Source organism: Strigops habroptila, chromosome 1 (genome assembly GCF_004027225.2).
Source record: "Strigops habroptila isolate Jane chromosome 1, bStrHab1.2.pri, whole genome shotgun sequence".
Lineage (NCBI taxonomy): Eukaryota > Metazoa > Chordata > Aves > Psittaciformes > Psittacidae > Strigops > Strigops habroptila.
Genome location: NC_044277.2, coordinates 102,114,415 through 102,128,700, shown reverse-complemented (window position 1 = coordinate 102,128,700; position 14,286 = coordinate 102,114,415). Strand labels below are relative to the sequence as shown.

Sequence of the window (14,286 nt, the reverse complement as noted above, 5' to 3'; positions counted from 1 at the left end):
ATTGATTCCATATGTAACTGCGCTAGCGAGAAGATTAGTTCTGGCAAAGTTAGAATTTCATACTAACTTCTATGCCATGCTTTGGCCTTTTCTGTTTTGGAGCTGCTGTAATAGCAAGAGAGTCCCTGACCAGGTCTTCACTACTGACTGTGAGATGTCACTGCCTTGAAGAGCATCCTGTAGATAAGGCAGACAAAAGAAGAGATATCAGCTCTGCAAGGGTGAGAGCCTGAGTTACAGATGGATTTTGAGGGAATGCCTGAATAGCAGAGTGGAGGAATGGGTGTAACATGCTGGTTTAATCTAGGTAATGGAGGAGGAGGACTGGGCAGTGCCAGATGTAGGATGCGAAGTGTTAACATTGGGATATTCAGGAGGGTCTGCATGCCAATTGCTAATGCACAAAAACCAGTGTCCCTGATGCTCTTAGGTAGCAAAGGTAACCAGACCATGCTACAGTTATCCCTCTGGGTTTTTTTCCATGCACACAGTCAGTCTTGGTCTTCGTTTGAAAAGGGGTTGCACCAAACCCTCTGCATGGTAACAGCACACCAGATCTCTTTGGAGATCTGTACCTGAGTATGTATGGAGCTACTGCAGCTCTGCTTAGGAGGTGTTTTCAAGCCAGGAGATTAATTTCTTTCTACCCCCTGAGCCAGAACTAGGTAATCTAACAGCTGGGCAGAAAGTCCAACAAGCCCAAAGAGAACAGTGTTTCAAATGGAGCATAAAACTGAACATCAGGCAACAGACAGGCAGAGATGATCCTGTGTTGCAGTTCCCTGAACCAGGGATTTCACTGAACCTAGTGGATAGTCAAAAGACAGCCTAAGAGGCTGGGATTTCTGTAAGAGAAACTATTATTCACTTCCAGCTGCAAGGTTTTTTACAGTGTTTGCTTCTCTTGTCATCAAAGCGGTTGCTATCAAGAGAGGATCTTAACTCAGTTCAGGTTTTCTCTTGAAACCACATTTAAAAGGAGATTGAAAGCGACTTTATAAGAAAAGGTGGTTCAGGGTCATGTTCTCAGTGTTTCTGAGATGTCTTATGTTTTCTGCTGACTTTGCCATGTGAGCAGCAGCAAAAAATAGTGAAAGTGCATGTTGTTGGCACAAGCACATTGGAAAAGGGGGAGCAGATGTTCTGGGGAAGATTTGGCTATTTTTGCTTCTGGACAGAAAATGTCTTGACTCCATGTCCCTGAAAAACCTTATGCAAAGTCAATATTTTCTTTTTCTTTTCTTTTTTTTCCCCTGTAAACTTCTAAAGTTGAAATCCCCCAGCCCCCCTCCCCCCCCCTCCTTGTTTTTGTGAACGGGGTGGAGGGGCAGAAAATGTTCCAGTCTCTTAGTGCGCAGCATCTGCAAATGTTCAGCTTTGGAACTTTGGAAACATTGGCCAAAATCTATTTGGGTTCTGGATTTTCAGATAACTGAGGATTGTTTTTATTTACTTTGAAGACATACATATTTCAGAGCATTACCCACAAATGACTCAAGAGCCCCATTCCTGAATCACCATTTCAGTGGAAACATTTGCCAAAAGCTTTTATTTAAAATCACTTTTAATTTATTTCGTTCAAGGTGGCAGACCAGGCTGCTGCGCTGTGGCACCATGTGCCTGCCAGTCCCCTCCAGACCAGGAGTTAATGCTGGCTGGGTCTGGGCTGTCAAATATGGACCAGCCGTGGGAGCAGCAGGACTTTCACCTCAGAGAATTGTCACTGCAGCGATGGTGCCCAGGTTTGCATGGGTGCCTGGACACTGGTGCAGCAGCATCTAACCACCACTATAGCGCACTGGGAGGTTTTGAATACAGATCTCTGCAGAGAGATGGTACAAAGACTTTGCTGGCCAGATAACCCTGAGAAACAAAGGCCTGGAGGGGATACCTGTGCTGTTAAATTCACAAGGCCGGGACAGGAGAACTGGCTGGCTGTTGATCAAGTTGCTGAACCATTAGCACATTCCCTTGCCAGCCTGTACCATAACTGCTGTGCTTAAGTGCCCAGGTACAAACTGGGGTAGCATGGGCTAGGGAGCTGTTGCAGGAGTTGGGATGGATAAGACCCCCTCTGTTTTGAGAAGAGGAGGAGAATTTGGCTGTGCACATCATGTCAGCTGCTTTAAGGCTGGAAAATGGGCCCTGTCCTGCTTATTAGGACACCCTAAAGCTTGCCTTAAGGCAAGATGCAGGACTCCATCCTCAGAGAATCAGCATGGAGAGGAGGGAGATTTGGTCCATCTCCTCACACCTCCCCTCGACAGTTCCAGAGTGAGAAGTCTCCTGCAGGTTTATCTCCTGTTTGTGCACTGCTGCATCCTGAGCCCTGTGTTTCTGCCAGGGCTCAGAGGAACGGCACATCTTGACATGATGTCCCTCGCTCGGCTCTGCGGCGATGTCATCCCAGGGCTGGGCTCTCTGTGGCTGCAGCTGTGAGCTCAGGCAGCTGCCAGCAAACCCTCCCCAGTGCTGGCGTTTAAGGGGCTTCTCCTCTCAGTCGGGAGTCTTGCTTGATGCCAATCGGTGATGGATGAAGTTTTGGGAAGGACCTGCGAGGGCAGGGAAAGGGTGAAGTGAGAGAACATGGAGATGGAGGGAAGCCAAGCCTGGCACAGGGGAGCTGGCTGTACATGCAGCATCACAAACTTGCACATACTGCATGAAAGACACTTCTTAAATAAAAATAACAGAAGGGAACATGAAAGACCCCAGTGCATGCCAGCAGTGACTGTAAGTCTCCGTGCTGGCCTGGTTCACTCTGCTCGGGACATGCTGTGCTCTAGTCTCAAATATATGGCTTTACATTAGTGCCTGTAACATGGGGCAGGAATCCTTTCCCAAAGCACCTTGCTCCAAAGGGTAACCCAGGTCAGATGCTCAACCGGTGCCAATCTGCAGAGTTTCTCTGAGTGCAGGAATCCTCAACAGAGCTGCTGAGATCATAGAATCATGGAATGGTGAGGGCTGGAAGGGACCTTAGATATAGCCAGCATTCGGCTTCTAAATAAGTGCCTCACAGTCTGCCCTGTCTGCACTGGGTCTGGGGGCTGGAGCTGACACGTAACCCAGGAGGACAGTCCCTTAGGAGGCTCCTCTCTCTGCCTGGTGCTGCTGCTGTTTCTTGAGTATCTGGTCAAGTGTGAAGAGCATCCATGATGTGTCAAACAGGCACATCTGGGCTTATATGTCAGTTTCTTCCTCTGCTTCTGGGTGTGTAAAGCAGCATTATCTAATATACCCAATATGCCTTGTTTTGCCCCCACTATGGATTAAGCCTCTCATTGAGTACCACAGTTGCTGTCTCTCCCTGATTCCTATTTTCCATTCCCCCCCCCACCAGCAACACTGAGATTGCCTGAGGTTTTGTTAACAGGGCATGATAGGGCTGGAGGAAGGAATCAACCTTGGTCTCCAGGGCTCTGCTCCCACCACCTCCCTGCGTTTCTCCGAGGCAGATGGACATACATGGATGTGAAGCAGCAGCAACCAGTGCTCCTGGAGGTCTGAGCTACATAAATTATTTGGAGCAGCTCTTCTACCCAAACAGTCTGGCTGAAAGGGATCTGGTTCAATCCAGCAGTTTCCAAGCATGCAAAAGCCTAAGCATTTTGTTCAACTTCCTTGCCTGCTGGGAAATGGCTAGTGTCTTATCCCCTCTTACAGTTTTTGGCAGGAAATGCGACTCTGGAAGGTCAAACACAACTGACCTGATGGCTGGGAGTAGTTGTTACAGGCAAAGGCTTACTGTGAGATCATGCAAAGTCTTCACACTTGTGATAAATCTCATTTAACTCTCTGGGTTCAGAATCAAACAGGGCAGGTACAGCCCTGTGTAAAGTCTGAGTCAGAGACTTCTTGGGCAGTGGGCGGGTTGTTGCAGTGAGAGACCTCAGCAGTGCCTGAGCAGACCCACACCTCATCCTAGCAGTAACAGAAACGCTCAGCAGGGCTAAGATAAAGCAGTTTCACCACGCCAAATCCTCTAGCAGCTTTTTGGAGCAAGAGCCACCCAAATGTCCTTAAGCTGCATTCTGGATTGACATCTGCTAAGCAAATGAGGGGATGATAATGCAGTGATATGTCCAGGGTGCCCGAACTGTTAAATGGTTAAAGGTTTGTTTATTTATCTTCAAAGAGAGGATGCCGTACTTCCCAAGTGGTTTTGTTTTCACGGCTGGTGGAAAGCCAGTTCATTATGAGTGCCGCAGCACTCGAGAGATTCTCCCCCCTTGATCTTGGCATTACTTCAGTTGGACATTTTTCGCTGTGTTCTTATCCTGCAGGAAATCTGTGATGGAGAAAATAGGAAGAAGAAAAAAAGTAACTCAGTGCCATATGACTTTTATTTTTACAATCTGAGCATGGAATCTGGAGGAAGACATACTATGGGACAGAGATATCAATGTATTTGGTATAAATCCAGCAAACCTCATTTAGTGATCTTTAATGCTGGTGTGGCACTCTTCACATTAGAAGCTTCTGATGCGTATCAGCTTAAGTGAAAGGTGGGAACTCGGATTTGTAGTGTTGATCATGCTGATGGATTTATGCCAGAGATCAATCTGGCACAGTAACTGTGATACAGAATAGCAGCAGAGGAGGCAGAAGTGTTGTGTTGATTGATCAGTGTTGACTTTTCATGAAAGAATAGGCCCCTTCCTGGTACCTTTATCTTGCAATATTGTGCTTAGCTTGGGCATGTTGTTACCAAATGGAAGTAATGAACCCAAGAATTGCCAAGAGTGCCATAAAAATGTATACAAAGTGTAAAGAAACCCATTTTCCTGTGCTTTCTAACTCTTCAAGTATGTGTGCTCTTCAGAGTCTGCTTAAAAACAAGTTGTTGTGTGAAGGCTCACATTGCACAATGCTGACCAGTTAAAGCTCCAGCACAGATCAGCATGGACCTGTGTCAGCAATTTCTTGCCATGAAGCGATGACAGCCCAGGGATGGAGGGGAGGGACTGCAGAAAGACAAGTGAAGCCAAGCCTGTGTATCTGGGCTAAGTGAGGGCAACGCTCCCTAAAGCCTGAATAGGCACAAGGAGTTGGTTGGGGAGGATTTGAGGGAAAAAGAAGAGGGGTATTTAAGTACAAATTGTTTTGCATATAAGAAGTGTTTAAGTGAGGTTGCGCTAAGTTCACCCAAACTGTTTCCCAGGTTGCTGAACAAGGCAGTGATGTGATTCGGGGGGAGGAAATGCCTGGAGGTGAAAGAGGAGAGGTTGATTTGGAGTTTGTGTTTTGCTTTGTGTTTTGCTTTTATGTTGGCTGATTGTAGCAAAACAAAACTCTGGAGTCCTTTTCTTTCTAGCATTGACAGAGCACCTGGATACAGTGCAGAGCTCTTGGGATCCAGGGTAGGTTGAAGGCCAAGTTTGCTAGATATTGTGTGGCCCCACAGTAACAGGCTGTTCCTGTTGCAAAAGCTTTGTAGATGTCCATAAACAGTATTGCATTTCTAGCTCCTCTGTTCCCTTCAACACAAGTTCAAACCCTGCAGCATTTCCAGGAGGTCTGTGATCGCTGGAACAGGGTCTCTGGAAAGACTTGGATGTGGCAAGTCCTCTCCTTGACCCCTGCCTTTCCTGTGTCCTAGGCTCTCTGCACACTGGCCGGAGCTCTCCACCCCCAGGGAGCGTTCCTGAAGAGCAGCAGCAGATCGCTCGCCAGGGATCCTATACCAGCATCAACAGTGAGGGCGAGTTCATCCCTGAGACCATGGATCAGAATGTAAGTGGGGCTGGGGGGTGTGGGTCAAACCAGGACAGCAGCAGACATAAAGGAGGCTTTGCTGTGAATGCCATTCCCACCATTAAAAACCCAGTGCGTGGGGCTCAGACCAGCTTTTTCCAGGAATGGGTGCCCCCATGCTTAATAAACAGCAGGCCCAATTTCCAGGAACCCTAAAAGCCAGCTGCAGTGGTCATGGCAACGTGCTCAGGCACTTCAGGTAGCTGTGGAGGAGCATAGATCTGGGACACAAATGTACAGCAGCTGCCAGGTCCTTGTGGCCACAGCTTTCCTGGATGCCAGGGACCACAAAGGAGTGTGCCAAGCAACCGATTGCCTGTGATTGCAACAGCCTGGGGATGTGAGCAGCTCTTGCTGCTTCCCTGTGTGCTGTGTCTGCCTGAGCTCCAGTTACAGTTCTTGGCTCTGCCCATAGCCTCTCTCTGTGGTTTTGTTTCTGTCCCTCCCCCATATATATTTTTTTTAACTCTCTCCTAATAAGGAGTTTGTATATTGTAATCCCTCAGTAACAAAAGAGCAACTAGTTCTGCAGCACAGTGATGAGCAGTACCTCTTCCTCCAGGCGATAGGGTACCCATGATGGAGGAAACTGCAGTGTTGATGGACCAGAGGGGGAGCAGCTTGCGCCTCCCTCTAAATTTGCATCTATCTGCTCAAGCTATAGCTCCAAAGAGCTTGCTGTGGGTCCTGTGAAGTCAGCTGGGCCTTCTGGGCACACAATTCATTCTTGCAAAGCTCTTGGAAGGGCAGGACCAGGATCCACAATTTGCAGGAGGGACATCTGGAAGGCACTAAGCTCACTTCAGCAGGCTGCTGTGACGGCCCTCAAGAATCTTGCCTTGGGAGAAATGCATTCCCTACACTCAAATAGCACCCACTAGCTGTGTGCAGGCTGTGCCAGTGTTTCCATGGCAAAGTTGTGTTTTCAACAGTTTATTATACAGCCATTAATAAAATAAGTTACTCCGGGTAAGTCTTGGCAGCATGAGAGTGCAGATGTATCTTGTGCTCCTTGCAGCCAAAAGTTGGTTTTCTATTGTTTTTGCATGCCTTTCAAACATGTTTGGTAGGATTAAGACAAACTGCATGTGCGTGCAGGGGGAGAGTCCCCATGAACCCCCTGGGGTGTAAATCAGCACAGCTCCACTGGCTGTTAATGCAGCTCTGTTAGCACTAGCTGAGCTCTCAGCCTGTTCCTGGTGAAGGTTCCCAGGTTCTCTCCTTGCTTTTCTCTAGCATCACGCTGTGGGTGGCCTGCTGCCCTTCTCTGCTGAATTAAATGCAGGGAGAAGGGGATTTGGGGATTGTTTTTTGGGGAATTTCTTGGTGGTCATCCACCCCCACCCCCCCTTTTCATTGAGCAGCCATGCTTTTCCCCAGATGGGCTTTGGTCTCAGAATGTCCTTGTGCTGCAGCTTCCATATGTGCCTCGTAGAAAACCACTTACAAGCTGGTTCTTGATGCCTCTTGGGGGATGCCCCTGTGCAAGCCTGTGACATAACTGCAGTTTTGCTTTGAGACCAGCTTGGCACATGAACAGAGGCTGAGTGTGGAGCCTGCTTGGATTCTCAATTTTGTGCTTTTGAGAAACGAGTGTTTCAGCATTATTTAACTGCTAGGAGAGACCTGGCACGGCTGGCAGAGGTGGAGACTGGGTTCTCGCAGAGGTTTTGTTCCTCTTTGTCTAGTGCGTTTTGAAGGGTGAGGCTTTGGGGTAAAAACTGGAAAGTGGAGGAAAAATCACACTTTCCAGTTGGGATTGGCCTGCCACAACAATGCGAGCTGTTATGACAACCGGTTGAGGAGGTCTAACACAGGAACAGCACATGGAGAGAGAGGCTGTTGCTGTACAAGGAGAAGGAGGAGCTATGCGAAAGGTGACTCCACGTAGGTTTAACCCTCATTGCTCAGCTTTCCCGGGAATGAGCTGGGCTCAGGGCTGGCTGTGGAGTAGGGGTTAGCAAGTGTCTGCTGTGGGTCTGCAGCCAGGAGGAAGCACTGCACTGGCTGCGGCACAGCGTGGGCCTGAGCAAGCTCTGCTCTGTGTGGAAGTGCACATAGCCCCTAGGTTTACCACTCAATACAAAACCTCTATTGTTACTAACCAGCTATAAATAACCCCGTCTAGTACAATGTCTCATCCAGGAAGCAACACAAATGCAGCTTTTGACTCACTGAGCTAGTGAGAGCCAAGCCAGTTCCTCCAGCCAAAAGCCCTGACGATGCTTCGCTTATCACCGGAGAGGAAGGCTGGTCTTGTGTGCCAGGACAGCTCAGGGAAGTTGGGAGTCCAGGGCTGTGATCCTGGCTATGGTGCACAATGTCCGTTTGGCCTTGGACACATCATTTGTGTCCTGACGTACCTATATTATCATTTTTCCCACTTTGTATCTCATTCACTTCTCAGCATGCTTTGCTCATCAGGGTGTTAATGATCTTTGCCTCAGTTTCCCTACTAGCAAAAAGCAGTTGTAAGGAACAATAATCCTGTGAGGGCACCGTAAATGGATTTCCACCAGGAAGAAAACTTTTGTTAGATTGAATCTCATCTCTACTGGGGCTGGTATCAGCTGCTGTAAATCAGCCAGCTTCAGTGGAGCTCGTTGACCTTGCAGAGGTCTGCTAGTACTGGAACTTGAAGAGCCACAGTGCATGGTTTTATTGTTTCCCCTTTTCTTTCCCTGTCAGATGCTTGAAGCTTTCATCAGCCCCGATGATTCACTGTCTGGGAGCTGCCAATCACTGGACAGGTCTGTGGACAGGTGAGTCCTATGTGTCACCATGTTCACAAGCTTAAATGCAGCCTCTGTGCTACAGCAGGAGTGGAGCGGGGTGAGTGGCATCCCCTGAGGTTCCTCTTGGGATGAGGATGCACCTGAGCAAAACAAATCTATCTTGAATGCTGAAAACCAGATCCTAGCACAAACATCTCTCTGATGGTGTGATTTGAATTGTAGCAGCTGGACAAAGTAGTTGGGGATCTGCAGACAGCCTGGCATTGTGTGCCCAGGTTTTCTGCTTCAGTCTGATCCCTCTCCTACCCCTCTGGCTTTCTGCAGTCACCAGGTCAATACTCTGTGTATTAGCTTCTCCATGCCTCCTCCTCCCCAGGCATGCTGTCTGTTCTCCATTGACCGCTTGTAAATTCGGCAGGCCCTGTGCCCTGCCAGCAGCCACAGACGTGTCAGTCAAGGTGCTGAGGACACCAGATGAGCAACAACTAAGTTTAGCTTCTCAGCAGGAAGCAACTAGGACACGTTGTGCTAGTACAGGCTGCAGTTCAATAGTTGGTGAGGCTGGTTGGTCCAAGCTCACACGTGCACAGCAACTGTATGCTTGCTGCTGTGCATGGTAGGCTGTGTATAAGACACAGTGTCCTTTTGGGAAGCAATATATTTTTTTTCCATCTGCATCAAAGATTCCTCCCTCCTCCCCGTTTGCTTTGCTATACAGCATCAAGGCTATGTGTTCCAGCAGGTCTGCATTGCGTTGATTTGATCGTGTATACTGCTTTGGGTTTGCAGGTCTGAGTGTTTTGGATCTCTCTCAGCATCAAGGTCCATTTCCTTTTTGTGGCTTTTAATAATTTCCTGTGAAGTATTTGCTCATTGTAACAGCTGTTTCGAAGCTGGATTCCCTGTGCTCACAACCTCTAAGCTCCAGCTTTGCTTTTACTTTGCTAGGAAGAACAGCAGGAGCACAGCCTGGTTGTAACACTTTATTGTAAACCGAGAGCAAGAGCGTTAGGTGTGTTTTCAGGAGGGTAGTATGGCTTGATTTCACATATAAATAAGCAGGCAACTGTGTTCAGTCATATGGTGCAGGAGTTGGAAAATGAACGACGAGGGCTATATCATTCAAAGGCAGAAAGAGGAGTAAGCATGACTATTCCTGCAAAGATATAACTGAGCCCTTGTAGCCAATTGCTTGAGATGGCATTAGCCTCAAGAGAGCAGAGTTAGTCACCGGGCATGGTGACCTGTCTGATGCTAACAAATAACACGACAAATTCCTCTTTCCCACAGCAAACCTGCTGTGATGAACTCTGACATGAGTACAGGTCAGAGCACTTTACAAAGCTGATTTGTACTGCTATGCCCATTTTATTGAAAGGAAGAGTGGAAAAGCAACCTGCCCAGATTACCCTATTGGTCCTTGGAGAGGCTGAGATGAAATCAGGATTGCTGAGATCCTTGCAGTGCTTTACCATCCTCTCAACGTGGTTTAAAGACCTTGAGCCTCAAAGCACCAATCCTGCACTCTCCCTCCTGGAAGTGTGCCCAGTGGTGGTATGGACCCTCCTGCATGAGGAAGGTGGGGGTTGATGTTGCAGAGAACGGGAGACCTGCATAAATTATGTGTGACTGAAGGACTCCAATGTATGCATCTGAAGCAATGTTCAGAGAAAGCAGAGTTGCACAGTTGAATACTCGATGTTGAGAGAAGAGAAATCTTCAGCCTTCCTTCTGTGCCATCTCGTGCATAGGTGTTAGAGTCTTTGCTTTGGCTGCTTCATTTCAGCCTGGTGACTGGGTTTTTTTCAGCATCCCTTTTGTTTGCCACAGGAACAAGCTGTGATCCAGAAAAAACAACAGTCTTTATTCCTGTGCAGCTTTAGGATGGGAGCTCAGTTGGGTAGACTGGGCTGATCAGTGATCAGTCCATCTTGTGGTATAGCCTGTGCTTTCTGTGTGTAACCACTTCCTAATTCATTCCTCTGATATAATAAAGCGCCTTTTTGATATAAAAAGCAGCCCTTCTGATATAATTAAGTGTATCCTTTTTTTTTTCATCCCTTTGCAGCCCTCCCTTCACCCAAACCCCTGTTCCTGGAAGGAAGACCCATCCCAAAGACAGTCTTGATTGCATGGGTAAGCACTCTTAGAGGCTTGTATTTGCTTAAAAGTATAAAAAGCTGAAGGTATAAAAAGTAGAAAAGAGATCGGATAAAGGCTATTAAAGAGGTGGCACTGTATGGGAAGTAATTAAAAACAATCAATCAAGCAAATTAGCTCCATAGCTTAGGTTACATATCAAAAATGACCCTGCAGTGATCAAACATGAATGTCCTCTAAAATCAAAAGACTCAGAGCATCACATACAGGCAGGGTTCCTCTTTAACCATCATTAACCCTTAACCCTTCTCAGCTGTGCAGCAATGGTAGTGGTAGCACTGAAGAACCTTTGAGCCTGCTTCAGGAATTGGTTTCCAGCAGTAACAGTGCAAACTGTGTAGCAAGGGCCCTGAGGTGAACAGATGCAAGCAAGTTAAGCTGTTGAAACATCAGGGATGATTTCTGTGTTGGAAGAAGTTGCTGAGGGGGCCTTGCTCTTGTATTTGGAGACAACTGCGAGGTGCTGACAAGCTGGAAACAGCCTTGTGGGATCACCTTTTTTCTCTGTTATTAGTACACGTGAGTTGCACTTTCAAGATCCCGACTTCCTGCATAGCAAACCTGAGTCCAAAACTCTCTAGGGAGTTATACTTCCTCCACTTATATTAATAATAGTAATACCGCAAATACGGGTAGAGAAAAGTGTATTGGTAAGTTGTGAGGATCATAGGTTACTGCTTAATCACTTATAAACATCCAGCTGGTTAAATCATGGAAACTCTGTAATATTGTAATGACTTTCACTATTAAAAATGAGCAAATGGCAGTCAGCCTGTGGCGTGATAACTCATTCCTGGCCTGAGGCAGGATTTCTAGATTGAACTGTAGAGATGAAGCTGCAGTCAGTCCACGTCACTTAAGGTTTTAATACATCCCTAGTGGTAGGGGAGGCATTTTGCTTTGAGACACCACTTCATTGTTGCTCACACGTGGCTCGCCCAGAATCTCTTGTCCTGTCCATGTTGCTTTTCTTGCTGACCATATTTCAGCCATTATGCACTCTTGTTGAGCGCTGCTGTAATGGGGAAATCATGCTGAAGTGCGGCAGAGGCCAGGAACAGTCTCCAAGGAGTGGCTGCTGGCCCCAGGCTAAGACAAACAAACAATCAGAATGGACTGTGTCATTAGAGTTGGATGGAGGAAAGACAGCAGGTGAAAGATGGGGGGAAATGGCAGATATGTTAATCTCAAGTTATTCAGTGCTACCTGCAATGGCTTTCCGTGCTGGGTGGTTTTTTAGTTTAAAAAATATGTCCTTATCTTGCATGTCCATCCATCTCACTTGTAATCTCGTGTCTAATATAAACTCTGATGGTCTTTAATCCCTTCGAAGTCTATCTTTTTAGCATTTAAGCAAAGTAAATATAAAAATTTGGAACTCAGGAGGTATAAATGGTCTCTGGCTTTCAGAGGTCAGGAGTTACATCTGAGAAGAAAGAGGGGAGAGATTGTCCAATATTAGCCAAGCGCTGGATTTTTGCATTTCCCTGGAAATAGCTGATATCAAAGCAAGTTTTTGGAGTAAATGGATCTGGACCTGGCTCTGCCTGGCAGTTCTGTTTCCACACTAATTTCTGCATTTTCCGTGTGTAAAGAAGATGTCTTGGAAACCTGGCTTGGTCTATGTTAATCCCCTGCCTTGTATTTGAACAGTGTTAGCCAGGGTCTGTAAAGTGAGTCCCTTATGGCCAGGGTCCATAAGTCTAACCCTTATTTTTTACTAAGGACTGTGTGACTGTGGACAGATTTCAGAGGGAGCCTTGGGGAATGTATGGTCATGTAAATGAACAGCTTGTCACCTCATTCTTGCCTTCCCATAAGAAATGCTCTGGCCATTTGATTCTGACCTGATCTCAGAAACATGTGTCTTCTTCCTTCCTGTCAGATTTCGATATCCCATTCTGCGAGAGGTTTGGGAAAGGTGGGACCTTCCCCAGGCAGTACCACCTCTCCCAAAGTCGCAAGGACTACAGTGACGGTAAGACAATGATGGAGGGTTGGGAAGGGAGGTGCTCAGTCCAGGATCTCGATGCTTGTGACAATGCCTAGGACTGGAGAGACTTGGAAAGGAGCTGTTTCTAATAGAAGGAGAACCACCAAGTAATTTGGGACTCGCTTGTGCATTCTGAAGAGCATCTTCTCTGTGACCTTGCGGGTCTGCCCTTGGGAAGTGCTGAGCGTCTAAAGCATGTATGAAAGTCAGTGTTCAGCTCCTCCTTAGCCACATGGATGATTGGCATTTCTCATCCCTGGCAATATCAACCTTTCTGTTCCTTTTAGTTGCTGGCTTTTGAGGATGCTGGTTTGTGAGCTTTATTGCAGGTTTCTCACAGAGCTGTAGGAAATCCCTTAGCAATTTCAGGTAGCAATATCTGTTCACGTCTGTTTTAAGCTGGTGAGCTCTGAGTTCTGGGGACCACTCCATCACCTTGCTGCTCCTTCATTCACTGTATGAGACTGAAAGTGGTGGGAGGCAAAACCGAGTAAGAATCAAATTCCCTTGGAAAAAAAAAACCAACCTGAAGACATGCAGACAGTGTATTGAGCCTTCCAGAATGAACTCCATCTCTCACTGACACCACCCTTGTGAAAGCAGTTATCATGAGATCTGGCACTGCTTGTGTGGTCATTTCTCTTGTGGACTTAGGGGACAGGAGGGATAATTTGCAGTGTAAATCCCTGCCTGTTCGGAGTTAAATTGTGATTAACAACCAACAAAACCCCCTAATGTAATTAAACTGTTGCAAACCCCTCTGGAAACATCTGCATTAGATGTAATGCCTGCTGTTAACAACTCCTAAATCAAATTAAAAATGTTCACCGGGCTCCAGTTTCATCGAGCTTGTTTTGTTTAATTTGAAGAGGTGCATCACTGGATCTGGGCAGTGGTGTGGGGAGGTGGTGATAGGTGGATCCAAGCTGGTGTGTGCATTCTTGCCATAACTCTCCCCCTTTCCTCCTACAGGCCGGAGGACTTTTCCCAGGAGTTACTTCCCACAGGAGAACCTGTTTCAGCTTGTCCCTTCTAGCCGAACCAAGAGCTTTAATGGGGACAGCAAGCTCAGCACCTTGCAGTACGACGAGTACAGGCCCAAATGGAGGAGCAATTGTGAAAAAGGTCTGCAGGTCTTCAGCACCTCCCCTACGAAAGCTAGGAACTGTAAGTGAATCACAGCCATGGGGTGTGACATCTCAGTACACCTGGGTCTCATACAAAATCAAGTTGTTGTGACCTGCTGAGTTACTGGGCATCAGCTGAGCTAACCATGTGTGAATGCACTCTGATTCCACCCCTAGCACAAAGCACACTGCACTAGCTTGTGTCTCAATGAGGAAGGTTTAATACAATACACTTTATCTTAACTTGGCCTTGAGCTGAGACCATGTGTGAGGTCAGCTGGTGTTCATCACTTGCTGAGTTGCAGAAAATTGCTAGTGTGTTGGACTGTCGGTGTGCTCATGCAGCAGAAGATTCCAGGAGACTTGGATGCGTTTGTCTCACATCCCAGAGGCTCCCTTCCTTGACTTACATTGCTGTCAGCCCAGCACCCAAAGATGGTGTGGCAGGCTGCTCTGGTATTGCAAGGCTGCCCATGCTATAGGAATTGGTGCATTCTGAGCATGTTTGGTGGTG

The 14,286-nt window shown here is 47.1% G+C and overlaps 1 protein-coding gene across 2 annotated transcripts in view; it reads left to right on the top strand.

The window, feature by feature from the left end:
- Window positions 1–14,286, top strand: part of LOC115609418 (mitogen-activated protein kinase kinase kinase 3-like) — an 80,518-nt gene that overhangs the window by 57,689 nt on the left and 8,543 nt on the right. For both annotated transcript variants that reach the window (XM_030489615.2, XM_030489626.1), the window contains exons 8-12: window positions 5,603–5,736; window positions 8,446–8,519; window positions 10,561–10,628; window positions 12,538–12,630; window positions 13,618–13,812. In XM_030489615.2, coding sequence (XP_030345475.1) covers window positions 5,603–5,736; window positions 8,446–8,519; window positions 10,561–10,628; window positions 12,538–12,630; window positions 13,618–13,812 — 564 coding nt within the window. The remainder of the gene's footprint in view (window positions 1–5,602; window positions 5,737–8,445; window positions 8,520–10,560; window positions 10,629–12,537; window positions 12,631–13,617; window positions 13,813–14,286) is intronic.